The 27644-nt window shown below is 34.1% G+C and overlaps 4 protein-coding genes and 2 pseudogenes across 4 annotated transcripts; 3 read left to right on the forward strand and 3 right to left on the reverse strand.

Moving 5' to 3' along the window:
• Positions 1-1277: 1277 nt before the first annotated feature.
• Positions 1278-1899, forward strand: LOC120185782 (putative uncharacterized protein DDB_G0290521). Its single transcript, XM_039189899.1, has one exon. The coding sequence runs from the start codon at positions 1367-1369 to the stop codon at positions 1868-1870; it is 504 nt and encodes a 167-aa protein (XP_039045830.1). The 5' UTR covers positions 1278-1366; the 3' UTR covers positions 1871-1899.
• A 107-nt stretch (positions 1900-2006) lies between these two features.
• On the forward strand, positions 2007-3167 carry LOC120185771. The gene has a single exon (XM_039189896.1). It carries the CDS (start codon positions 2219-2221, stop codon positions 2942-2944), a length of 726 nt encoding a protein of 241 aa, XP_039045827.1. The 5' UTR covers positions 2007-2218; the 3' UTR covers positions 2945-3167.
• Positions 3168-3174: 7 nt separating this feature from the next.
• LOC120185761 (tubby-like F-box protein 6) lies at positions 3175-4966 on the reverse strand. Its single transcript, XM_039189892.1, is given in 6 exon segments — positions 3175-3947; positions 3949-4120; positions 4210-4342; positions 4449-4505; positions 4508-4535; positions 4612-4966. Coding segments are annotated over 6 exon segments (1230 nt in total). The 5' UTR covers positions 4960-4966; the 3' UTR covers positions 3175-3455.
• An 8119-nt stretch (positions 4967-13085) lies between these two features.
• LOC120185800 (protein RER1B-like) lies at positions 13086-14345 on the reverse strand. Its single transcript, XM_039189912.1, has 3 exons — positions 13990-14345; positions 13704-13884; positions 13086-13618 (listed from the first exon to the last, which is right to left on the reverse strand). The coding sequence occupies exons 1-3, from the start codon at positions 14343-14345 to the stop codon at positions 13565-13567; spliced, it is 591 nt and encodes a 196-aa protein (XP_039045843.1). The 3' UTR covers positions 13086-13564.
• Positions 14346-15370: 1025 nt separating this feature from the next.
• On the reverse strand, positions 15371-17699 carry LOC120185790 (annotated as a pseudogene).
• Positions 17700-23071: 5372 nt separating this feature from the next.
• LOC120185650 lies at positions 23072-25556 on the forward strand (annotated as a pseudogene).
• Positions 25557-27644: the final 2088 nt, after the last annotated feature.

Here is a 27644-nt window from a genome sequence, read left to right on the forward strand (position 1 = left end):
CATATGATTACAAGACCCTAGGGACTAAAAGTGTAGTTAACCCCACGAGGAAAATACAGAACCCTTTCCCTAAAACACGGTCGTTTCACAGGAGACATTAAAGCCCTAAACGGGATGGCTTCCTCATTCCCTCATTCTCTACTTCTTCCCTTCTTAAAACAGAGAGCAAAAGAATGCTCTCAAAGTTCTCTCCTTCCCCGCCTCTGTCTCCGCCGTGGAGAAAAAATAAAAAGGCCACGCCGCCGCAGCCAGCGGCGATGGCTTGAGAAATCAAACCATGACCACCCTCCTCTCTTCCTTTGAACAATAACCCCTCTCCTACCCCAAGCAAAAACCGAAACCTCTGTTCGAAAACCTAGATCCAACATAAGGGAAAGTTTACCTTCAATACGGCCTTCTCTGCTCTGGCTAGCTACGACGACGAGGCTTTCTACAAGGGTAAGATCTCCCTCACTTTGTTTTTTTTCTCTCTATATTTTCTCTGGTTTTTTTCTTTTTCTTTCATTTTTTTTTCTGTTTCGAAATCTCCCTCCCTTTTGGATTACTCTTCTTTTTCTTTTATCCTTGCTTGCATGTGGATTTCCAATGAGATGATGATGATATCTAGGTAGATAGGATTTGATTTCTCTGATTTGGGTGAATAAAATCCAGATTTTTCGGGATTTTCGGGTGTTATTTTAATGGGTTTTTAGATTTGGGGTAAGCTTAGGCCACTGTTCTTTGATTTGGTTACTGTTTTTACAGGGACCGGTCACTGTTGGATGGATGAATTCCTCACAGCTCCGATGACAGCGGCGGTGAGGGAAGCAGCCAGCTTGAACGGCTGGGAAAATGAAGGTCAAACGGCTGTGGCGGCTGAGTAGGGGATTAGGGTTTGAAACCCTAATCTGTTTTAGGGTTTGAAACCCTAAATTGTTTTAGGGTTTGAAACCCTAAATTGTTTTAGGGTTTGAAACCCTAATCTGACGGGTTGCTGGGCTCCGGGATTGGGCCAATTCTGAGTTGGGCTTCGGGTTGTTGGGCTCCGGGATTGGGCCTTTTGGGCTTCGGGTTGTTGGGCTCCGGGATTGGGCCCTTTGTAATCTGAATTGGGCTTAGGGATTAGGCCTGCAAAAATTGTAATAATAAATAATAATAAAATAATAAGATAACGATAATAATAATAATAATAATAATAAAATAACGGAAAAAAAACCCGGACAAAAACGGGTGTCTACAAAAGCAAGAAGAAAGTCACATTCCAAGGCATCAGACTCTAACCCATATATGCATAACACACATCAGATTGAGTTATATCATCCGTAAACACCATCCATCTTGATTCTCATACATTGTTTTCTTTCTTTCCGATTTCTTGTTATCATATATGGGAGAGCAGAGGCAACCTTTTCGTTTTCGACTCCCGTGGCTGTCATCAGCTGCCACTACCCGTCCTGTAGCTGCTCCACGTCCTGCAGCTCAAACTGAAGCCCCTTCTCAGCCGAACACTACAGTCTCTGTCCAACGACCACCATTTCGGCCTGCGGGGACTGCCCCACGACAGACCTCTTCAACCCATGCTCAAACACACACACCAAAAAAAGAACCTCAGCCAGTATCACCATCTCGGGTACCCACACAAGCAAGTGCTGTCTCTGTCCCTCAATCTCCATCACGTATTGTTTCCCAGCCTCAATCAACAGAACAGGCAGTCTCCAAGCAACAATCCTCATCGCATTTGACCTCTCAGCCAACAGGCCAAACATCTCTGTGGTCCGCTTCTCCATCACATCGAGCCACTCAAGCGCAACCATTGTCTCCAACAGCTATACAAGAAAGGTTCCAAACTCCAAGTTCCAGTCGATCCCCACCATCTGCCTCACCATACTAAACCATCTGGTGTTGCAGTAACGCCTTCACAGGCATCAGCTGAGATAAAGAAGTTGCACCAATTACCGGCTCAAATACGGAAACGCCTTCAGCATCATTAAAGCCAAAAGAAAGGGAAGAAAGGAAGACTGCTATTGAAAAACGCAGGAAAGAAACAGCAGAGGCTTCAACTCATGAAGAGTCCAAGCAGAGAACAGTTGCTAAACTCCTTCCTGAAGCAAAAGATGCTGGGAAGAAAACCAGAGAGCAATTGGAGGCTGCCCCGGAGATAGGAAAACGACACCAGCAAAAGCAAGAAGGAATTGGAACAAAGAAGAGATTGACAACATCAAGCACTGATGAAAAACAAATGAAAACTATGCTGAATCCAAAAAATGAGAGCACGCCAAATAAAGCTCATCAAAAGCATGTGTCTTCAAATTGGGAACAAGTTCCCTTGCATGAAGAGATCAGGAAAGATATTTCTAAGTTTGTTCATAAGCTCACCACAGGGCAACCACAGCTGCATACAGAACAACAATCGATCAGTGTTCTAACCCTAGCAGGTGAAAATAGAGGAGCAACTTTTCACTTGGGTTCAGAATCAAGCAAAAAGGATGGATTAGTGCACATTCACCGGGGTTATAAGATCAACCCAGATGACAGCCCTGATGCTACCACTGATGGAGAAGGAAGCTCGAGGGTAAGGACGCCTAAGGATTCAGCAACCAAAGAAAATCCAGCATCAAGAGCTTATGTCAATAATAACATACAAAGCATCAATAATTCAATTGTGTCTGAAAGTTCTGTGAATGCACGAAATCCAGGTGTTCATCTTGAACTTTTACACAATTTAGCAGAATTAATCAAGTCCAGTACAAAGGCAGAGCATGCAGAGCCACGCAAGGCTGAATTTAATATTACATCAGCAGAGAAGCTTACACATGAGCCTACGGTACGAAGAAGATGCCTCAGAGCGCTCTTTGCAGAATCAAGTGACTCAGACCCAGATAATCCCAAAAAACCTCGACGACATGGTTGCCGCTACAGCTGTGAGGAGAAGAACAAACAAAAGGAGAAAGGGGTTCTATGGTAACATAAATCGCAACTTTGTAATAATTACTTACCAGTTTGCAGACAGAATATGCAAACAAGATATAGAGAATGACTATGATACACACAATAAATATGTCATATTGTCCACAATCAAGCTCCAGACCCATAATGTCTTCTGTGTTTTTCATGATTTATTGTTATTTACAGCAAAATGTACTATGTAATCCAATCTGCAAGTAAATACCCCCGGGGGGGGGGGCTTTGTCATACACTATTTCCCTTGGATATTTCATAACATTAAATATAAAAGCTGTAGAATGTGATAAAGCCATATGCTCAGAGGGGATGTCTGGAGTTTGCCTTCCAAAAATATATACAGATCCTCAAACTTGCATATGTTTGTAGCCCTAATTACAGAATTGCATAGTAACAAAGGCAAGTTGCCTATGAAATGGCTAGCCTAAAGTACAACCAAAGAGAATATTACAAATTACAACCAAATTGTAGTGAACTCTAGCATGATCGTGCCAGTAGAAGGAACAAGATCACTGTTATTCACATACAGGTTTTGTGTCAAAGCTGCTTAAGCAGATTGCAAAGGCTTGGAAGGCAGAGAGTGGGTAACGATAATCCATGGTGAAAATGTCCTTGCCAATCTTCCCGAATTGCAGAATCACGTTTTCTTGTTCAGCCAGTGTAACATTTTGACTTCGCTCCACAGCAGCAACCAACTGGAAATTCTTTACAGAGGCCACCGTAACTCGTCCTTTAAAATTTAGGCACCAACACTGCAACTGTTCATGCCATCTAGGAGCTTTATTTTTCAAGACTAAGGGTGCATATGCCATTGACTTCAGGGTTGTACGATTTCCAGTTGAATCGTATCCAACTTGAGGCCTTATTCCTGTTGAATCTAACAAGTAAGAAGAATGCTCAAGGTGATTTGTAAATGCCATAGGTGTAGGAGCAGTTTCTCTTTCTTCAATGGTGGAGATGGGGATCGAGTGCATGGTACACTGCATTCGCCTTGGGCCTCTCGTGCGTTAGAACATTGAGCTGATAAGATATCTTGGCAGTGTTATAGTTACTCATAGTTTCCCTCGAAGGCACCTTTTCCAGAAGAGTTTTTTGACATGATCGACAACAGGAGCGGACTATAGGATCTTCCGGAGGTTGACTGTCAAAAATGTTGAACTTGGTCCCCAGGAAATTAGATCTGTTAAAAGCTTCACTCTTAAAATTTAACAAAAGAAAGGACCAACCAATCCTTAAGAAAATAACAGTTTCACACATGTAAAAGCTTACCTGAGTTTTCCAACATACTTGTTGCTTGATCTAGAGAAATCATCCCCAACTAAAGATATAACAAAATCAATACCAGTAGCCCTTCTGACCTTTTTTGCTGCTAGTAACAGTTTACTCAACTCACCTGAAAGAGCTGTAAATTCGTAACATACAAATAAATACCAGTTATGAACAAATTACTATGCTAAAATCTATAGTTTAAAGAACCAAAAAAACATATTTTCAAGAAAAAAAATTACCTGGACTGAGACCCATATACAATCGAAATATTGAAGTTGCTCTATCCCTTCTAATAAGCATTGAATCGGCGTATCCCTTGGTCCAGGCTTAAAACAATACGCAAAACACTTAAAGAGCCGTTTTTTTTCAAAAATAAAGGGCGAAAAAAGATATAAAATTTACCTGCTTTAAAGAGATTGGGAAAGTTAAGAAGCCACAATGTTCAGGTGTCTTAACAATGTCTTTAGTAATTTCCCTCCATGAGCGACAAACTGAAGCACAAGCAACCACATCTCTCCTTCCAGGCCAACATCGTTCCCTTGATTCCACTCTTTGAATGATATCTAAGAGTAATTCTGGAGGCAAATTTTCCCACTGCCGCTGCTCGACTTGTACAGTTGAAGAACCAGGTGAAGAAGAGAGAGAAACTTCTGGAGTAATATGGGCTCGACACCGCCGAAGCTTATGTATCGTCCCTGATTTTTTCTTTGACATCTTTCCAATCTCCCGAACAAAGCATTTTAATGGCATTTTCAAAGCTAAACACACGAACAGTGAATCATAGGCCAATAAATGTAAATATATAAATAACTTTTTGGGTTTTGAAAGTTTACCTGAAAGATTGGGGTTTGGAAAATTTATCAGGAATATGCAGAACGGGGAGACAAATTCATTGGAAGACTCGAAAAATGAGACGTACACATTCTCCCATCAAAGTGGGAATCTAATGGGATGAGAAACCTAGAAAAAATTGAACTACTGCTTTGAAGCAGTTTGATTGTTCATTGTTTTTTCTCTAGCTCCTCCCAACTCCGTCTCCGTCGTTGCTAACACCGGAAGCTACTTTGCTATTGCGAGGATCACCACACAATGAATGTTTGCTTTTTCTCCTTCTCTTTCGTTGATTATAATTTAAACACAACTCTGGTTTCGGTTTTTTTTTTTTGGTTAATTTTTAATTGGCGGGCTTTTACATGTTTATTAATTGTTCACACAGTCAGTAGAAAATTGTAGCGGGACCCACCATTTTGAAAAGAATTTATGTTTCTGATTTAATTAATTCGTTTTAATTCATAATTTTCATATAAAAATATTTTTTTAAATATTTTTTTTTATTTTTAAAGGATTTAGAATATTTAAAATGTACTAAGTGTAAAAACCCTAAAATTATATTAAAAATACATTTTCATATTTTATGGCTTGGACTATATTTTTCTTATGTTCAATATATTTTAAAATTTATTAAATTCACTAAATAATATAAAAAATCATAAAAACTGATAGAAGTCCCGTGAGACTAATGGTCGAGTCGTTCAAAAAATAAATATTAGATTGTTTTAGAGTTTTTCACATTTCTATGATTTTTTAAAAAAAAAATCTTTTAAAATAATTTTAACATTTTTATTTATTTTTATAACACGTGCAGACTCTTATCAAACAATATAAAAATTTTAAGGATAAACAATACCAGTTACCACTTAATTATCGTCTTCTTTTAATTTAATATAGATTTTTTAATTTTATCAATCAGAATACTTAATTATTTAAGCATTTGCCGATTGAAGCAAACTTGTTAATCATTCAATTTTCATCTGAGAATTAATTGAATGGGGTTTTAGAAATGGATGTTAGCATGTTGAAAATAAACCTATTATAATAAAATGTTGGCTGCTTAGTTTCCAAACCCCTTAAATTCAGCTTGTGTAAGATTTCAATTTGGATTCATTTGAATAATGAGCCACTAGATATGGACCAAAACACATAGCTTTGTTACGTTGCAAGTGCAATCGAAACTCCAGTTTACCTGGATATAATTTTGATCTAAGTTTGGTATCGATACCAAATAGATAGTTTAAGGATTTAGTATACCAAATTGATAGTTTAAGGATTTAGTATACCAAATTGATATCAATGTTTTCCATGCATATCGATAGTATTTTTATATAATATCAATACTCATAAATTGATATTGATGTCAACCGTTCAAATTAACTAAATTATTCATATCGTCCCTCTATCAGATAAAGTTTGTGATATGACCTTGTAACTTGATGTGATTATATGAATTATTTTTTCAATCACCAATAATAAATTCTCTACATATCAGTTAAATCATAAAATTGATTAATTGTCTATCCAATAATCCAATTAAGGCTAACAGTGTTATCATCATAGTTTCAAACAGTTAACGTGTCATCGTCCATATGGTTCGCAACTTGATCAATTAGAAACGTTAACGTTCCTAATATGGTTTTCACGTTATCTTTGTCAACATAGAGTAAAATAAATTTGATTTTTATTTTAGAAATAATTATTAGATAAGATTCGTGAGGAAAGGGAAAGCTTAATGTAGGGGCCAGCATGATAGTTAAAGCTTAATGTAGGGGCCGGCATGATAGTTTAACTTTTAAAACTTTAAACCCTTGACTGCTGTTTCAATAAATTAGACCCCAATAATAATTTTATTAATGTTATTAGTATTATCAAATTTCGAAGAATTACCCGATGTCGAGATACGACGTCGTAGCTAAAAGTGGTTCCTTGGAACATTCAAGAAGTGTGCGTGATGATGTCGACCCACTCTGTGTTTCCGGTGAGTGGATCGAGTTAATGTTGGAAGAGTAGCTGGGATGACTTGGAACTCATGAGTTTAAGTGTATACTTCTTTCACGTAAAATATTTTTCGAAAAATAAGTTAGTTGTTGTAAATATTTTTCTGGATAATAAATTTAAAAAAAATAATAATTTACAGTCAGATTTTTTTGTAAATTATTTGTCTAATTTTTCACTTTAAAGTATAAATTATCAAAATAATATTATTTTATATATTTAATATTAATACTATATTTTAGTATCATTTTAATAAAAAATATTAATCATTAAAGTATTTAAAATATATTAATTAATATTTTTAATATTATAATAATATACTCAGTTATATTATAATAATATATAATATTATATTCTTATTTTAATAATATATAAAAATTATTAATAAAATTTATATTATTTATGAATTTCCTAACAATAATATTTTTAAATTATTAATAATGAATAATATTTTAATTAAAATACTTATAATATATTTATTAATAATTTCAAAAATATAATATACTATTTTTATTTTAATAAATATTTAATATAATTTATAATATTTTATTTTAATACACTATATTAGTATTAATACTTTTATTTATAAAGTTGTAGAAATAATGTTTTAATAATAATATTGACATAAATAATATTAAACAAGTTATACAAAAGTTTTGTTGGAACTATAGATGGTGGTGTATTTGATGTATTAATAGTTTATAATTTTATATATTATCATCAAATTAAGTAATAATATATTATCAATAAACTTAAATATTTTTATTTTTTTATAATATATCATGATTCCATTCCTTGATTGTGCATAGAGTTATATAGTATTAATGTATTAAATAATAATCTATTAAAACTCATCTAGTGATCTCGATGACAAAATAAATTGTTTTCTTAGAGGTCTGAATTTGAATAATTACATCTTAGGTGCGTGTATTGTAAATAAGTTAAAAAAATTAGACAATATATTATAATTACATCAAACTATTAAAAAAATAATCTATTACAAAGGGTTAGGTAAACTCGTTGGTTTAAAGTTAAGTTACTATAGTTCATGTTATTTAATTTATAAAACTCTTGTATGATTTTAAGTTTTTAGTTATTTCAAGTTCGATTATTTTGAGTTTAATTATTTGAATATATTATTTAAGACTTTTTTGGGTCTAAGTTACTTTAAAGTTGGTCACTTTGATTTAGTTTTTTCTTGGACAATTTCTATCAAGTGACAGAGTCAAAATTAAATATTGACAGAGATCGAAATATTAAATTATTTAAAAAAATATAAAGACTTATTAGATATTTAAACTCGAAATTCAGCATGAACAAGCGACCTTAGTGATTAAGGAGATTGTTGTTATCTTTGAAGTCCCGAGTTCAAGTACTACTTATGTAGGGGTATGAGCGTTCATTGTCAATTAGTTGAAATTCTTTGTACATATACTACCTTGTATTTACCTTAAATTTATAATAAAAAACTCAAAATTCACAAGACAACTTCTAATTTGTCTAATATTTAAATTTACAATGACCTAAATTGTAATTAGACTAAAAATTTGAGAACACATACTTATCATTATTTAGTTCGACCACTACTTGATTAAATATTTAATAAATTTTTATATTTTTATATTTTTTAAATTTAAATATTTATTTTTACATGAATCAAAATACTATTAAGCCAAAATTATATCAAATACACAAATTTTAACAGTGGTCGGGGCCCCTTGGGCCCTAAAGGAGCTTCGTCCCTGTTTCTATATAAGAAGAAAGAGAAAAGAATTTAGCTCTTAATGGATAAGGGTGAGCTAAACTCGATTCGACTCTAAAAAATTTCAAGTTCAAATCGAGTTGTAAAATACAATTCAAAAATCTTAAATAACTCAAAAATTTTAGTAATTAATAAATTGATTTTTAAATTTGAGACGAAGTATGAGTTGAGTCGCTCAACTTTATATGGTATATATAAATTATATATGAAAAAATACGAAAAAATATATATGTATTGTATATGGTTATAAAATAACATTTAAATTGGAATAAAATAATGTCATAATATTTTAAATATTCACAATTAAATTTAAATAGAAATTTTAAATTTTGATTCGACTCAAAAATATTTCATGTCAACTCCGAGTTATAAAATATGACTTGTCAACTCGAATAACTCGAAATTTTTTTACTCGACTCGATCAAACGCTAACACCTACTAATGAATATTAAATTTACAATTTAAGAGAGAAGAGAGGTATTGACTGAGAGCTTTTAATCATATTCTCTAAAGAATATCGACTTGATTTAGTTATTTCTATTATTACGAGTTCAAATCATTTTAGGGTTGTTATTTTAAATTATTATTAGAACTTGACTCTAAAGTTTACATTATTTGAAATTTTAATTATTTTAAGTTTAAATTGAATAAGTCCATGTTATTAACATTTTGCAACTAGATGGGATTAGAATAAAGTTTGTTGCTACTTTAAAAAATAGAACACCCAAACACAAGGGTCCACTCACCAAAAGGCGAAGCTAGATGCACTAGAGGCGACCCTTGACCTGACAGCTGAAAACTGCTGGTAGTGATCTCTAAATACTATTACTCGATATGAATTAATAAAGTTCGGAAGAAGTTATGTTATTGGTAGTGGGGTTTACATTGCTGGCGATGTAAGTGTATACAGTTTGATTCAAGTTTTTGTTTAAATGTAATCGTAAATATTTATAAGATAATCATACGATTTGATTCTAATTTAAAATATTTTTATAAGTGTATACAGTATATATATCTTCATATTTTTTATAAGTTATTCGAGTTATGTTTTATAATTCGACTAACATTTAAATTTTTTTAGAATTGAGTCGAGTTTTGCTAAATATACTTGATTCAAACTACTACTAGATTCTGCATATAATTTATTGGAATATGAAACTGAAAGTGGTCGTCCATGCTCGACAACTACAATGAGCACCGTAGTTTCCAATGGTTTGAAGCTAATTAAAGTGATGGGTTAGGTGGCTGTCTCCGTTCCTACGTTGTAAAGGAAAAGGAAACTGTTATGCTTCAGTTGTGAACCTTGTAGTTTTGGGATATGAAAACAAATGAATGGGGACGAGGTTTAGAATGTGGTCAAGTAGAAGCAAAACAAAATATTAATGTTTTAAATGAACCCATGATCCTTGGGGAACTGAAATGTGGACCCTTTTTCGTTTTTAACTCTTTTCTTGGTGCATCAAGTGTATGGCATTACCATTTGGTGATTTTGCAGTTTGGAAGTTTGCCAACAAGTAGGATGGATGCCCACGTGGACATGATGTGGGTGCTTTGTCCACAACACATTAACTTGATCGGACCAGGATTAGACGAGGCTGTTAGTCTAGGCTCATAACAATATTGATCATGAATTTTGGGCATGTCAACCGCTAATTAGTTCAAAACTCATCTCTGCTACCAAATTATAGCCCCTACTTTACCTAATGTCTTTGATTGAATTCTACTATACGAAACATAATACAAGTAGAAATAAATATATAATCAAAAGATATTAAAACTTAGGGTAAATTATGTATTTAGTCATCCAACTATTTATATAGTTTTGTTTTGATTACTCATATTTTTTTCAAAATCATATATAATATTACGTTTTAGTTTCATTTTGGTCACTCATCATTAAAAAAATAACGGTGATATTGATTTGTTATCATAAGGTCATGTCATGTCATCATTGAAAAAATAACACGTTAGTAGTTCTATTAATTTTGTAGCAGTGAGTGGTAAAAATGAAACTAAAATATAACATTAAGTATGTATTTTTTAAAAATAATTAGATTATGAAAATCAAACCACATAAATAATTGAGTGGCTAAATATATAATTTATCCTAAAATTTAATGCTAAAAACTTTAAAGCAGAAAATTCACGAAGAGAGGTTTTTTTTTTTACTAATATACAAAATAATAAGAATATAAAAAGATTGCTACTATGCAATGGGCTAACTCCTAATCCTAACTTTATTATATATTTAGAAAGACGCAGTCTCGAATAATAAAACTTCGGGGGATATTTAAAGAGAGACAACATTAGCTTGAGTCATCAACAGCGTCCCAGGAAAATGAGAATAGCTGGCTGGTTGACGGATTGTGACAATAGCCCACAGAAAATGACTTGCTGTTGAACCTACTGCGTTATTAGTGCTGAAATTCTGATGGAGTTAGAATTTTGGGCCACACTCGTTCCATGATGTAGTCCAGTACATATTCATGGAAATGAAGATGATCAACGTTTCTAATTTTCCATTTCCTAATCACACTCAAGAATGCAAGAGAGGTTATGATATTGTCTTCCAATGACAGATTTTCATGCTGTAGGCAATGGATAAAAGAGAGCAAGGGGCAAAGAGTTGTTCAATAAGACATCAAATTCACGAAGGTCACTAATTATTAACAGTCAAGAGATCGACCATGATGAGCAGCTAAATACAAGGGTTTTGTAATGAAAAAACAATGATAAACGGTTTGTTTGTTTGTATTTGCTTCAGTAGCATCCACTGAGGCTAAATGCAAATGGAAATTGCACAGTTTTTATGCAACTTGGTGCAAAACCTATGACCTTTGTAAACAATGTAGATGAAACTGTTGAATTAGATATTTTCACTAGCTTTTTTTTAAATAAACTACAAGTTTGACCCCTTTCGTTTTTATTTTATCTAATTTTAATCATGAATTTTTAAAAAGTTATATTTCAATCTTACGTTATCAATTTGTTATATTTTGATCATTGAGTCGTTAGCTCTCGTTACTTTAATGACGTGACATATTAAAAATGATTAAATTTTAATTTGATTTCTGAAATTTAAATAAAATATCAATTTGATCCTAGAATTCGGTCAAAGTCTCCTATCATTGATCATTGTTTGCCACCATCGTCAGCCATTGTTGACTGTCATCGTCTGTAGCGATTGACCTAAAAGTTTTAAGGGTAAATTGTATCCTTGATTACTTAACTATGGATAAATTTTATTTTGACCATCGATCTTTTAATTTTATCAATAAGATCAAGTCACCAATCGTTAACATTTAATAGAGAAACTAACGTGGTAAAAAAAATTAACGGAAAAGAAGTAGGTACCGAAGAAAATCAAACCAAAGTTTTAAGGAGAAGATTCAACAAGCCTAAACTATAGGGTAAAGTACATAAAAGGTCCTATAATCATCAAATTAAGTTTTTTTTTTTTAATTTAAGTAATGAGATTAGCTCCTGGATTTACTGTATTAGGCATCTAGACGATTTTTAGACTAGGTACAATTTATAATTACAATTGTTATAACAGTTGATTTATTAGTTGTAATCTTGGTTGTTAATGCTACAGATTTCTAGCCTAAATTCACATTTTGTGTTGGATTTTTCAGCCTGTAAATATCAAGGCCTTTTGTAATTTTAAACCCATCCAAAAATATTATTTTTCTCTCTCTAGTATTTCTTCTCAGTTCTGATTTTTTTCTTCTTAATTTTCGAGTTTAAAGAGGGGAGTAGTATCGTCAAAACCCGCTTTAATTTTAATTTTTGAGTGTACAATTATTGGAGAGATCATACTAACCTTAAGAGGCGTTTGTATATTATAACAATTACTCACATTGAAACGAATTTACTTCTAATGCAATGATTTATTACGATATAATTATTTGTTCTTGCTCTTTATTATTTACTTAAATTATTTCAATCAGTGTTAATGTCTATGTAGTAATTAAATTCGAATCATTTGTTAGAACTAACAAATCATCTGTCAGCTTCCTCAACTAACCAGATTATGTCAAAACTCAGACAATTCACAGCAGGAAAAAAATCAAGCTCGCCAGCCCCTATAAATGCCTGCTGTCAATGAAAAATCCTCTTTTTCGACTCTCATAAAAACGAATTTGCTTCGAGTATTAGTAAAATCTGGGATTGCAACCCATTGCGTATTGAAATACTTTGCTGACAAAGCTTTCAAGTTCTTGTAGCCAGCTCCAGTTATGGTGCTCAATCGAGGCCGATGCCTTCATTTGAGTCCAACATATGCTTGCATTGCTACCCCTGCACTCAGTTTATACAACCACCAGATAATTGACAAGTTAAAATAATTTTAAAGCTTCAACTATTGAGTTATCAAGGCTTGAAAAGATTTCCAGGGAGCTTCTCCTGATTCATTTCTATCCTTTCTTCACGCCATTCAGGTCAACAAACAACGATGCAACCAAAATAACTTTTAGACATTCTTATTAGCTAAAATAGGGGGAGAAATGGGCTAAAACCTCAAACAGTTAAAAGAATATGTAGTGAGTATTACAAAGGATGAAGCTTGGAGAAAGAAGGTTAACCATTTTTGATGTGGAACATAGTAGTCCATCATTAGGAAGAAAAAAAAAACTGAATTCCCGACATGTATACATGTGATTGATGACTTCCATTCTAAAATCTAAAAACAAAGAAAACTAGAACTTGAAAAAGGCTGCAGCTTTCTGGATTCTTTTCCAGAAAAAAAGGATGTAAACAACCCTTTTAATCTATCGATAAACTCGTGCCAGTGGGAGCTGTCTTCTTCCCAGAATACTTCTGTTGAAACCCAAAGGTAAATCTTAGATATATATATATTCCAATTATACAAGTTTTACCATAGGTGAGATCCAAGCTCTCTGACCTGCTTCCCAATGCTGAATGGAACATATTTGTACTTGATCATATGCATTATCTGACGCTTCGTGGTGAGAACAAATAGTGCAATCCAGTAGAAGAGTAATATGGGCCAAAAGACGGGAACATCGAATATAGAAAAGAAAGTCATCATGAAGCCTATGCAAAATGCTTTTGTTATTGAGTACCTGCCAAAGATTTCAATGGAAGAGGCAAGAATGTTCACAGACACCCCATAGATTTTATTCCTAGTAACAATCAAGAGATCGAAAAAAAGGGGTTATTTAAATTACCAAAACTTGAACTCTGGAAGTCGGCGAATGAAAGGCTTGAATTCATCGGAGCCTCTAGTTGGCAATGAGACTTCATCCAAGTATCCGAGTTCGAGTTCAGGATCAATCTTAGGCGACAAAAAACCAATCAATAGATTCAGGATGTAGATCCCAATAGCGTAGGATACGATATAAAAGCCTTGCAAGAGGTAGACGCGTAGAACGTATATGGTTGCAATGGCAAGCGTTCCAAGCCATCTTTCCGTGATATGCGGCATCGAGCGATCCAAACAGAACTGAAACGTTCGAGAGAACTCGCTCTTCCACTTCGCTATCGGCGCCAATGCCGTGGCAGCATCGTCCCCTGATCCTTCCATTTGAAATTAACTATAATTAAATGTTAACACCCCTAAGAAGACAGAAAGCAAAATCAAATGGGGATATGAGGATTTAGAGAGTTTGTGAAAATGTAAAGAAAATGACTTTGTGTGTTGCCTTTGATTGAAGATGAAGTTAAGGTTAATCAAAGAGATGTTAATGATAAACAAGATTTTAATGCCGGTTTTCACGAGAATAGTAAGAAACAAGAACATGACAAAATTGTAGGTAGTTTACAGTTACACGGGTTGCTCGGTCCGTATCTTAAGCACCAAAACGCACCATCTTGATGACGTTTTGATGAAAAAGTGAATCGGGATGGTGGACTTTGCCATAATGAGCCTTTTCTTTAAGGGCTAATTCTAAAGTAAAACTGGGTAAACTACAAAAATGATCGTTTATCTTTCATATTTGTATACTTTTACTCACCAAATTTTAAAAAGTTAATTTTTGATCACTTATATTATCATTTTATTAAATTTTGGTCACTAGGACGTTAAATGTCGTTAGTTTGATGGCGTATCACATTAATAAAATGATTTAATTTTTATTTTAACCACTGAAACATTGAATGTCATTAGTTTAATGATGTAATACGTTAATAAAATGCTTTAATTTTCATTTTAATCCTTAAATCTTAGATAAAATATTAAATATGAGCCTTTTTGTAAATTGAAAATAATTTAGGGATAAATTTTTAATTTTCCCTTTTCCTAATGTGTTTCTCCATCTATCTCGAAATCTCCCAAGCTCGATTAAGGGAGCTTCAATACCCATAATTTTAAGGGAGCTTCAATACCCATGCGAGGAGAAAAGCTAAATATCATGTCAGCAACATGTGTTGATTATTAATCTAACTTCTAACGTTAAGTATTTTGACCAAAATCGAAACGTTGAAGTTAAAATGGCCTTGATGCAAATTTGAGTACATGACAAATCTTCCTTTACCGCACTGCACATTGGACCTCAAAGAGACTTGCATCAAATTTCATAATTCAAATGGCAGTAACCTTTAAAATACGTCAACGACTTCAATCAGACTATCTCGAGTATAAATGTAAATGTAGTTTAAAGTTACGGCTCCGGCTAGCATGCACTTTAGCACCAATTGATAAAAGACAATTTTGCATATGAAAGAAGGAAATATCCATCACAATGATGTCTACAGTGACTAATGCAAATTTCGAAGACCTTGATAGAAGAACTCATCTATAATGATGGGAAGCTGGTTCGTCCAGCCTCAAATATCCATCGGGGCCACATCCTCGCCAGCAGCAGCATCCTGCTCGGGCACGGGCTCGCCTGATGCCTCCTGTCCTGCAGCAGCAGAATCTTCTTGCTCTCTCACAATCTCGAAGGCATCAATCATTTGTTGAACACTTCCCTGATCCAAAATATGGAACGGCTCTCCAACCCCTACCACAGCGATTGTACATACAGAGCTTTTAGGGTTTCTCCTTGCAGGGTCTCCTTATTGCCATAAGAGCATCCTTGACAAGATCATCACGTGATGAGTCTGTAAAGGTCTCAAACCTGCGTTCCAAGTACGTCTTTGCAGCTTGCGAGCGTGATCCGATGGCAAAAGCCTGGTATTCAAAGTAATTTCCACTCGGGCAGTTATAATAGAGATGAGCCCCGGATTCATCCAAACCAGCCACCAAAAACACAAGCATTTTCCCCTTTTCAATTTCACAAACAAATAACAGTGTTATGCTAGTTCTAAAATGAAATGGTTTAACTTTCAAGAAATCCACAAGAAAAACAGTTTTAGTTGGTTTTACAAATTGAACACCACAAAATAAAAAGCTTGCCAGATAAATGACAGAAATAAATATATACAAATAATATTAGACCTTCAAATATGTAATTGAATCAACAAAATGCTCCTATTACTTTTGGCAAATATACAAAAATTTGAGCAACAAATTGAATATGTAGAGAACATTTAGGAAAAGAAACAAAAGAGAAACGTCAAAGGCTTCCATACCATTTTAAGAAACTATTGAAGTGGCATGTGAAAACAGAGATCATATACCAAACTTACTGTTTACCAACTATAATCAACCACAAAGACTTCACATCATTTAAAGCAGTAGCACGAACAATCTCATCTCTTCATAACAGAGCATACACAATCCAAGTTAAGTTATCACGAGTTCTAGGAAAAATGCTACTAGATCACATAACACTGGCACAGCTAAACATACGTGATGTTCAATTAAAAGTCATTGGCAGGCATTCATAACAACATTCTTTTCAAACCATCCTTCTTATTTCTCTAACTTGCTTTGTACCATGGAGTTTTTGGCCATTAAAAGAAAAGCAAATATGAGCTTTTTGCCCAGGTCACTTGATGGCAAGGTAACTCAACTCTTATCCACAACATTCAAGTATTGCTAACTCAATAATGGAATATAAAACCATAAGATTGAAATTTCCTCATTTGTAAACATTTTTTATTTGCATAATATTAACCCTCATCGTCCATTTCACTTTCCTCTATTCTGTATTTAACATTCGGTTATCATATTACATTGCTAATCATCTACCACTTCAGCAATAATACAATTGCGTAATGCTACTTAACTTTCTAAATAATTAATCTATCAGTCTTTCCTACTGTAGCCTTCTATGCAAGGTAATTTTCACTCAGAATAGTATTCTGGTTAAGTCAACAATCATGATGGGCTTCAAATTTTGAAGGATTATTTTTGTTCCAAAGCATTACTCGAAAACCCCATAGTTGTCAAGACATCAGAAGGTATAAAACATCAAAGCATTTCCCATTTCTAAGAAGCCCTAAATCAACATCACCATGTTCAAGTGTTCAACTACACTAAATGATGGACATTTAATAGAGAAATTAAAGACCTGAGCTTTATCGGCGAGTTGGACGACGAGACGGCCCACAGGAAGCGGCGATTCGTATGTGAAGCTGTAGTTGATACACTCGTTCCGCATATACCGAGAGAGAACGCGGCCTTCGGCAGTGAGACCGGCGATGGTGACGCCGATGTGGTCGTAAACTTTGAAAATCTTCTTCTGGTGATAAGACAACTCGGAGTTACCCTTGTTGACGCAACCCAATACAATATGGGTCTTGGATCGGAGTCCGATCGCTGCCGAGCCTTGCTTCACTGCCTCCATTGCGTAGTCCACTTGGAACAACCGCCCCGCGGGGCTCCATGTAGTGACGTCGGTATCGTACTGGTTCCTGAACGTCTTCCTCTATGAAACCGTCCAGATTTACTATTTGCGTCCACTAAGAAACCTGCTTTCCCCTCTATTTCTCCCTCCCTGGACTGTTATTTTTAGAGGGGTTTTCTTCTTCTTCAAGACAGGAAGAGAAAAGATAACACCTATAATAAAGGGAAGAGGTCCTTTTCATGGCTGGGGTCTGACTGGGCATGGCCATAGATTGGCATGATTTTGGATTGCTCACTGAGATATTGACCCAATGAATATTTAATATTTGGGCCTAAAGTACTTGCCCTTGTAGCCCGTTCTTGACGAACTCAATGTGGTGCCTATTAAATGAGAAATCTTGTATGTAGATAATTAGAGGGGGGATTCTAATTTCTAACTCAATATTTTGTAGTGTGATTAAAGTAATTGAATGGTTAATCTGAGAACAATCTAAGAAAATTGAATTTGATAGCTAACTACATATTATCCGAGGTCATTCTAAAACTTAAATTTTCTTTTTCATACAAAACCACGATGATAAAATGATCGAAGAAAAAAAATAAGAAGTTAATATAGTTAACTTTTCTTAATGTAATTTGATGAATATAAATTTTACCCAAATATAACAATATATAGTGAATGGTTTAAATATAACAAAGCCGAGGTACCTGCGGAAATTCTTCCTTCAACAATACCCCCCAATTAAAACATTTTTTCGTCATTAAACGAAGATATCAGAAATCAAAACAGAATTCAGAACAGATATCAGAACAGAATCCAGATCAGAAATCAGAACAGAATTCAGGTCATTTATCAGAACAGAATTCAAGTCGGAAATCAGATAAAATATTTATATGATTAGGGAACACACCAGAGTTTACAGATATTATTCAGAGATGCTAAATAATCTTAGCAGGCAGAGAAACACGGATTTTCAGTATACCGATAAAATACCGGACGTTAGAAATACTATTGGAAAAGTTCAATAACTGACAGAATCATCAGTTATTCAGAATGTGAATTATCAGGATCATATCTTATTTGGACAGTTTTCAGAAGTTGTATGTAATCAGAAGGGTATTCAAAATACTTTACGTCCATTTCAATTGATCGGATAATCGAACAATCTTGAGAACGAAGATTCAGAATCTTAATAATCTATGTCGACTGGTCAATTCATTTTCCTTTCATGGTATTTACTCGTTAATACCACAAATTCTTGTCCATAGATCATCTTCAGAATCATCGCTGAATAGATCTTCCAATGGTCTTTATTTCGTTTCCAAGCTTCCACGATATCATGACATACTGACATGCTTGATTTGTAGTTCATGTTCCATAAGGACATTACATCTTATAAACTCATCAAGATTTCCAGACTTATCCAATCCACTTACTTAATCCTCAGTCATTGAGGTTACCTAGTTTATTTAACAGTCATATCCATTCCAGTTACTTCGGATTTTTTTCAGAGTAATTCAACGTTCCTAAATTTCAGACACATGTTGCACTTCCGTTCCATTCAATTTGGTCTTCGTGGTTGATTTGTCGAACAAACGTCCAATTCCTAGTACTGAATACGATCTAGATCTGAGCTGAACTGAATACTTCCAAATTTGTCATCGAGCCAACTTGGGAAGACGAACATGTTCCAGTAATATCTATGTCATTCAGGTATTGACATAGCTTTAGGGTTGATCTGCTCACTTAAATTATTTTTCATTACCTTTAAAGGTAGTCCAATACCTATGCTTGCTTGAATTTCTTAATTAATCCAAGACATTTACTTAATTTAGGCCATAAGGGTATTTTGATAATTTTGATGTTCAGTTTTATTCCATTCATTTCAGAGCTCGAAGATATCCAATCATTCCTGAGCTTGGTGACATTCTTGAGTCATTTCCATTACAGGGGTATTTTGGTCATTTTACAGATCCACGGTATTTCAATCTTTTTCCTACATTCGGTCTTATTATTTAATTCCAATTTATATCTTTTTCCTCAATCCGATCTTATTATTTAATTCAATCTCATCATTTGTTTCAGTCCTTTCGAATAATTCTGACAGCAGAATACCCCCGATAAATTATTCTTCAGGTATTTACTCATTTCTCGGATATTTTCGGGTCAAGTGCCTTCTCAGATTTTACAAACGGAATATCATGAATTTTCCTGCTAAGTCAGGATCTTAACAATCAAATCTGTACTTAATCGAGTTAAGTACGAATCCTCTAAGTATTTTCTCATTCAGGGTTAACTCAGACTATTCGATCTCTTAAGGGCATTTCTGTAATTTCTTAACCAAATAATTTCGATATTAGCTTTTAACGAAAATAATATAATTTAGAGATCCTATGATTAATTGCTTTCCCGAACCTTCTCTGATCTTGAAGTGATTCCTTAACAGACTTCTAGTATCTTGCATAAACCCTCTTGGTGTTAAAAACCGGTTATCCATAATTTCCAAGTAAAACTAACATTTCCTTATGCACATCAATAGTTTTAGCAGATCAATAATTCTTTTCAGATTTATTAATCCACTTCTAGAGACAATTCTTGTCATTTTCCACCATAAGGGTAATTTCGTAATTTTACCTAATCGAAATATTCTCATAATTTATCATCTAAATACCTTTAATGAGATAAATTATAATCTACAATCCATGGTTGATTCTTTTATCACTTAATTTCAGAACTTGTAATTTAATTCCAACTGTCCTCCAATTTCTTATAATAGTCATCTGAGCCATATTCAGTTATCTATCTTCTACCGTATTCGTATCTAGTGTAGATCTTTATTTATTACACATATAAGACCAAACATTTCCATTCATGCATTTACCAATACCAACATATTCTATAAAGCATAAAGAGGTAGTAAAGTATTACCTCAATTTTTGTGCCATACTGATCGACCATATAATTTCCATTCGAATGTCCTCGATCTTTAATTCAACTTCCAATATTTTTCTCACGATCCAGGCCATCAAATTACTAACTCGTATCTAATAATTTCCATCGCCATAAAAATAACTTATTAGAATCTAAAAAAAACAATTTGGGGAGCCAAATGGTAAAACTAAAATTGACGATGCTACTAGAATATTTAATTACTAAAATCAGGCTAAAACAAACTAATCTAAACTATCAAAGCTTGGTTGAAATTATACTAAAACTAGGTGGAAACAAATTAGAATCTTACCGAAAATACATGACTGAAGCCATGATTAGCCCTTTCTTCATATTAACATTTTCAAACCCACGTGCTCCCTGAACCCATTTACATTTATTTATTATTATTTTCATTACCAGCTCTCAAACCTTATTTGAGATAGCCAAATGATAAACACTAAACCAACTAGGACAAGGAGAAAGCCGTGGAGATTCCTAACTGCGAGACCAACACATGCATGGTCGATAAATGGCGATGGCTTCCCTCCTTGCCTCCCTTCTTTCATGCTTAATAAACCTTATCATTGTGCTCACATGCACACAAAAACGAAGAGCATTTCATCTTCTCCAAATCACTTCCCAACACTTTGCATTAATTTCAGTTCAAAACAGCAGCACAAAGTATTGGCAGAATCAATTATTTTCGACATCATTATTAAACTGAGCTCCATCTTTTTCAAAACTTGGCTTATGGTGGAATTTCAAAGACGACCTGCAAGACATGAGAAGCATTGTTACGCGATCTCTGCTGTGTTCCTTAATGCCGAGGAGCTATCTGACGATTAAGAGTTGTAAGATCATTGCGAGCCCAAAAAGACATCAAGCAAAGTGTCAAAGATGCACTCTTTAGGGTCATACTGAAACCTCACAACATCATTATGGTTGCTAGTCCCAGAACACACGTAACTCGAATTATCCATGAACCCTTGGGTATACCTGACCTCTATTTTGGTCACACCCGGAACCCTTTGAAACTCCAATTCAACGCCCCAAAAACACCCAGCACCGAACTGAGCAACTGCTGGTCAAGAGCAAAGATGTCGTCATCTGGACCTTTAGCAATGATATACCTCATAACTTATGGGTTGAGCTTGGTGTTAACTCTGAAGTCGAAGCTTTAAAGGATGTTCATGGGGGCCAATGGAGTGATACAGAGCGTTTGGTTTGAGGGAAAGGAAGAGAAAGAGGAGGAAATAAGGGACAATGATAATGCAACTTTTCTAAACTCTTGTTGGAGTTTGAAAATGAAAGCTAGAAGCAATAGTTTCCACGCAATACCATTATCATTCATTTAATCCACTCACCTAATAATTCGTCCATTCTACCTACTCCAATAATTGTTTTAAAACCAATCCTTACACTGTTACACTAAAACAAATCTTTCAGGTATATAGTTTTCCAATTTTTTTTCATATAATAATAATAATAATAACAATTTCGTATCAAACAAAATCTGGATAAATCATGTGAATTCTAGAATAAATTAAAATCAAAGAAGACAAAATTATGCATAAAGTCCTCAATTTTTTCAAAATTCTTTGTTAACCCAACATTTTAATCAAACTACTTATGTAAATATCATACGAAATTTTAACCCCTAAATTGGGGTGCGACAAATGGTACTTTAAATCCAAGAAATTTATTAAATAATTTAGGGTGATTATAAGGTGTTTAGTATTTTTATTAGCCATTGACAAAATACATACCCTACAAACGATGTCACTCGAACCTAAGATCTAGAGAAAACAACAATCTTTTACCTCTAAAGTTGCTCAATGGATTTTAAAAAATATGACTGACTATAATAGAAAAGGGCAATTTATATTTTAAACTTCTCATATATTATTTTTTAATTCGGTCCTTAAAAATTATTTAATTCAAAATTGATCTCTAATTAATTTTAATTTAATCTAATATTATTTTATAATATTATAATATTAGTATTTAGTATATTTAATATTAATAAATTCAACCCAACTATTATCCCAAATTTGGAAAAATGTAAATAAAGTGTAATAAAATTCAAATACGACCATCATCGAAAGGGATGAGATAATGACACACGAGTTATTAATTAACTCCTTAAATTGAATATCAATGATGATTTAATTTAAATAAATAAAATTCAAATATTGTGGGAATTTATTAAATTGAAAAGTCTATTTAATCCTTAATATATTTTTGCTGTATTTTTTCAATATTATCCTTATTAACTCTTTAAGAGCAGAAAATAAATCATGCATTGATTAAAATTTAGATTTAATCTATTTAATTCAATTTCTTTATTTAGTTTTGCTAAGTAATGAAATTTCTATTTATCCAACTATGTATAAAATTGTAGAATACTAAGATGCCAAACATATCAAAATGCAATTCCCATGCACTAACGCCACTGGAAGCGCACTCGGTTTCAAAATGGGAAATTCAATGATTTCAAGCACCAAACCGGGGCACATCATTGTAGGCCAACAAACCAGCACATCATTTTAAAGCCGTACACGTGTTTTCCTATTCAATGATCCGATCCGAAGTTGGAGATTTCAAATAAGCATAATGTTGATGAAATATTGAAGTTGTTCATCAATTGCACCTCCCAAGGATAATTGACAAAGAAAATGTTTCAGCTTTTGGTAGGTGTAGGTCCTTATTGCCTTTGTTTATACGCAGTTTTAGGCCTTGGTGCCATGGTTTTTGTTATCCGCCAGTTGCAAAAGATGCTTCAGCAGCTTAATTGGGAATATTCCAGGACTCATAATATTCCTCCGGGTAGTCTAGGATTGCCATTTATCGGGGAAACTATACAGTTTATGGCTGCCATCAACAGTGACAAAGGCTTCTACGACTTTGTTCGTGAACGAAGTCTAAGGTACGTTATACAAATAGTTCTACGAATGTATTGATTGTGATTATAATTCTGTACTTAAACGGAATAAGGTCCAACTTGATCTTGGCACCTTTTTTTTTTAATAAACCATATTTTGAAGCATCTGAGTCGATAAGGGAATATAATTAGGCAATGAATGTGTTGTTTTCGATGTGTCGTTATTGAACTTTGCCTTGTTGTCAGATATGGGAATTGCTTCAAAACCAACATATTCGGGCAGACTCATGTATTTGTGAGGAGCACTGGATCAGCTAAAACAATACTAAGCAATGAGTTGGGGAGATTCACCAAAAGGTACATCAAGTCAATTGCAGAGCTAGTAGGGAATCGAAGCTTGCTCTGTGCTTCTCCTCACCACCATAAACTACTCCGTGCCAGTCTTGTCACTTTGTTCTCCTCCAATTCCATATCCTTGTTGGTTAAACAGTTCGACCGACTGATTGTCGATGCTCTTAGTGGCTGGAAGATGGTGCCACTGTCATTGTACTTGATGAAGCTCTCAAGGTTTGCCAGTCAAAAATCTTCTTCCCTCAACATGATAAAACATGGTTATTTGATAGACTGGGAATTGAATTGGATGCAGATAACCTTCAAAGCAATGTGCAAAATGTTGCTGAGTTTGGAGAGTGGAGCAGAGCTAGAGTTATTGCAGGAGGATGTAGGTCAGGTTTGTAAAGCATGCTTGCATTCCCTTTGAGGTTTCCTTGGACAAGATTCTACAAGGGCCTTCAGGTAATTAAAATAAAGAAGAAAAACAGCATGTACTTATGAGCACATTGAACCCCTTGAATCCACATCATAATTTAACACTAAGCCTTTGAAATTCCAATTACAACCAGGCTAGAAAAAGAATCATGAGCACATTGAAGAAGATCATTAGTAGAAGAAGAGGCTTAGACCCTGATTTCGAAGACTTTCTTCAACGTCTATTGGCAGACGATGATGCATAGACTAACAGATGCAGAGATTCAAGATAATATATTGACCATGATTATTGCAGGTGGACTTTTTTGCATTCATTATTGCAGAATGAATATGTATAACAAATAAGCATTTGTTTTCACATTCAGGCCAAGATACAACAGCAAGTGCAATCACTTGGATGGTGAAATATCTAGGGGAAAATGAAGAGGCCCTTGAAGCAATCAAGGCAAGTAGAAAAAAACCAAATTTATCTGCCTTGACAATTTCAATCAGATTCTGAATAATTTACTCTTTGGGGCTGTTTTTTAATGACTGGAACAGGCTGAGCAACTCCAACTTGCAGCAAAAACTTGGAAAAAGTCATTTCTCTCTCTGGATGATCTTACTGAAATGCCCTATGCTTCTAAGGTAAACAAAATTAAAATAGAGCATAAAACAATAGATTAACATACTAATGTTGGTGATGAACAGGTGGTTAAAGAGTCACTGAGAATGGCATCTGTAGTACCATGGTTCCCAAGACTTGTAGTTGAAGACTGTGAGATTGAAGGTTCAAAATTTCCAGCACTAAATTTGATGTTGTTTTCCCATACAATATACTAATGTTTGGGCTGTTTTGTTAATAGGATACAAGATAAAGAAAGGGTGGAATGTGAACATTGATGCAAGAGCAATACACCTTGATCCAACGGTCTATAATGAACCCCTAAAATTCAATCCTTCAAGGTTTGATGTAAGTCTGCTGGTGGTATTAATCCAAATATGATATTAAGCTTGTGGAAGAATATGATGTTTTGGTTTGCACGTAGGATGAAAATTGTTGCAAGCCTTACAGCTTCCTAGCATTTGGAATGGGAGCAAGAACTTGCTTGGGAATCAACATGGCTAAAGCCATGATGCTTGTCTTTCTCCACCGCCTACTGACCACCTACGAGTAAGTTTTCATTCTTTATTCATGGCGTTTTATGTATGTATGTATGTATATACATATATTATGATTTTCTCTGTTTTGTTTTCCAGGTGGAAGGTGAAGGACTCTGATTCAAGTACTGAGAAATGGGCACTATTTTCAAGATTAAGGAGTGGTTGCCCGGTGCAAGTGACACGTATTAGCAATATACAATAATATTCATTACAATTAATTAAATACTTAAATAAGGAGTTGGTTACTCTATATATTGTTTATATACATATGTCCATCCTATAAATATATAGATGAAAGCAGGGTTTACTAAAAAATGTTGTCTAATTCTTACCGGTATGGAATCAAAATGTAGAAAAGTAAAGAACATATAATGTTTGTTAATAAAATTGAAGTTTAATTAATTTTACTTTTACGCAGTTACATTCAAAATTCAATTATAATAAAATGAGTGAAGTATACAAGCATTACTCCAATTACAGGTGCTGTTTTGTTAAATTTCTCTACTATTAAAAGTTATAAAATAATTTTTTGATTTTAGAGTGTCGTTTTGTTGAGTCTCCTGACTATTAAAAGTTATAAAATGTTGACTTAACTATTCATATGTTCCAAACTCGTTCTTTTCTATTAAAAGAATGACGTCGTCTAAGATGAACGTTAACATGCTGATTGAGATACAATTAAATTATATTTTAATGATGTCTACCGGCGGTGGCTTTCAAGTACTAGCTCAACGACACAATGTTTCAAGCACTGACTTGATGAAATAATGTAAACGAGAAATCGGTCCATAAAATATAACTCAAACAATTATGAGATCAAATTTTATCATATGACTGCTTCACTAAGCTTTCTAAAGTTCATTATGTTGTTCTTGGTTACGTTCATAAGAGTACATAGTCTCAATTAGATCGGATTGCATCATCCTTGGGGTTTACAAAAATGAAAAACTAGTCTGTTTGTTACACTGTTAAACCTTAATTTTAAATCGTTAATCTGAAATTAGTAGCTCAACAACTCATGGGTAGATTTGTCCACTAAACTTGTGGCATAATGACAAAAGATAATGCTTTAGTCTTGGTTAACATTAAGTCCTGGGGTTAGATTCCTGAACAACCCTCCCCTCCCCTCCCTTTGTATATAAAAAAAACAATAATTTGCATAACAAATTAACAAAATTAGCTCTTGAGGTTATTTGTGTTTACTACCAACATTATGACTAACCTGTTTTTGGTGGAGAAAAAGTATGAAACTTGGATCTTAAAATCTGTTGTCAAATATTAAAAAAGAAAGGAAAAGGAACACATATTCATCTAAAGCAAAAGAAAAAAAAGGCATGCAGTAAAAGAAACACAGCAACCCATAAAATTTAATTATGTTAATCTTAATCCCACATAACCAGGGAATTAATTTATGATCCCAGAAATCAAGATTAGTGTTTTCTAGCATCAGACTTCTCTAATTAACAGCAATCGACGTCCAGTTTTCTTTCCTCCCTAGTGTTTTTTAGCATCAGACATTTCTTCTTTTCAGCAATGAAACTATCTATTATCAGCTGAAACTCTTCACTGCTCATCTCTTCCATTGATTTCCTTGGTGGCTCTGTATCTGATCTCCCAAACTCCCGGGGAACTCGTTGGCTTTGCGATTCCGATACCAATCGACTTCTTCGATACTCCTTTGATTGTTGCGGTTTAATTTGTGAAACGGAACGCTTCGTCTCTGTAATTGTATTAACTATAGTACTACTTAATTGTTGCTGCTTGACTGGGGAGATAACAGCTGCATTTTCCACCAGAACTATTTGTTTCTCCATCGGCGTCTCCTCCTTATCCGGAACGAGATGGATACTCCGGCGAGAGCTAACGTATTCATGCTAGATATCAGTATCATGGCCGGTGGTTTGTTTTGGCTAGACAAAACATAAACAGCAAAAACGATGGTGTTTACAACCTCGAAAGTGAATAAAGGATTGTTAAAAGAGGAGATGAAACGGCGAAAAAAGTTTCCAACTACATGGACGGTGTCGGGAATCAAAGTAGGGAACCAAGAACACGACAGCAAAAGCAAAACAAGAAAAATCACAATGAAGCTAAGACTATCCCTTAGCATCTTCTCCATGTTGTATCTCCATACAGCATCTTCTTTCTCTGCCTTAACGTTATCAGAATCAAAGGAATCCATGTTTGGTTAACAAGAAAATGAGGAGGGGAAATGAAAGTAGAAGGTTCAAGGTCGCTTTCAGAGGTTATTAAAACAGAGAGAAAATGGAAGAGAAACCAGAGTTTGAATCTGAATGTAGCAATAATTCTTGTGGGTCTGAAAAAAGTTTTTTTTTGGGTACGGGAATCTGAAAACTGAATGATTTTAGATTCGTAGGGCGGTAGGGGCTTTGTATAAGTGCTATCTCCAACGTCCCTTCCCATGAAA

This window comes from Hibiscus syriacus, unplaced genomic scaffold (genome assembly GCF_006381635.1).
Source record: "Hibiscus syriacus cultivar Baekdansim isolate YM2019G1 unplaced genomic scaffold, ASM638163v2 tig00004004_pilon, whole genome shotgun sequence".
In the NCBI taxonomy this organism is placed as follows: Eukaryota; Viridiplantae; Streptophyta; class Magnoliopsida; order Malvales; family Malvaceae; genus Hibiscus; species Hibiscus syriacus.

What these genes read in the sequence shown, in the direction of transcription:
- LOC120185782 (XM_039189899.1), top strand. Translation starts at nt 1,367, where the DNA reads ATGGGAGAGCAGAGGCAACCTTTTCGTTTTCGACTCCCGTGGCTGTCA.
- LOC120185771 (XM_039189896.1), top strand. Translation starts at nt 2,219, where the DNA reads ATGAAAACTATGCTGAATCCAAAAAATGAGAGCACGCCAAATAAAGCT.
- LOC120185800 (XM_039189912.1), bottom strand. Translation starts at nt 14,345, where the DNA reads ATGGAAGGATCAGGGGACGATGCTGCCACGGCATTGGCGCCGATAGCG. An exon ending in CTTCCAGAGTTCAAGTTTTG is followed by an intron (nt 13,885 to 13,989) that starts GTAATTTAAATA and finishes AATCTTTGGCAG; the next exon opens with GTACTCAATAACAAAAGCAT. An exon ending in CATTCAGCATTGGGAAGCAG is followed by an intron (nt 13,619 to 13,703) that starts GTCAGAGAGCTT and finishes GGGTTTCAACAG; the next exon opens with AAGTATTCTGGGAAGAAGAC.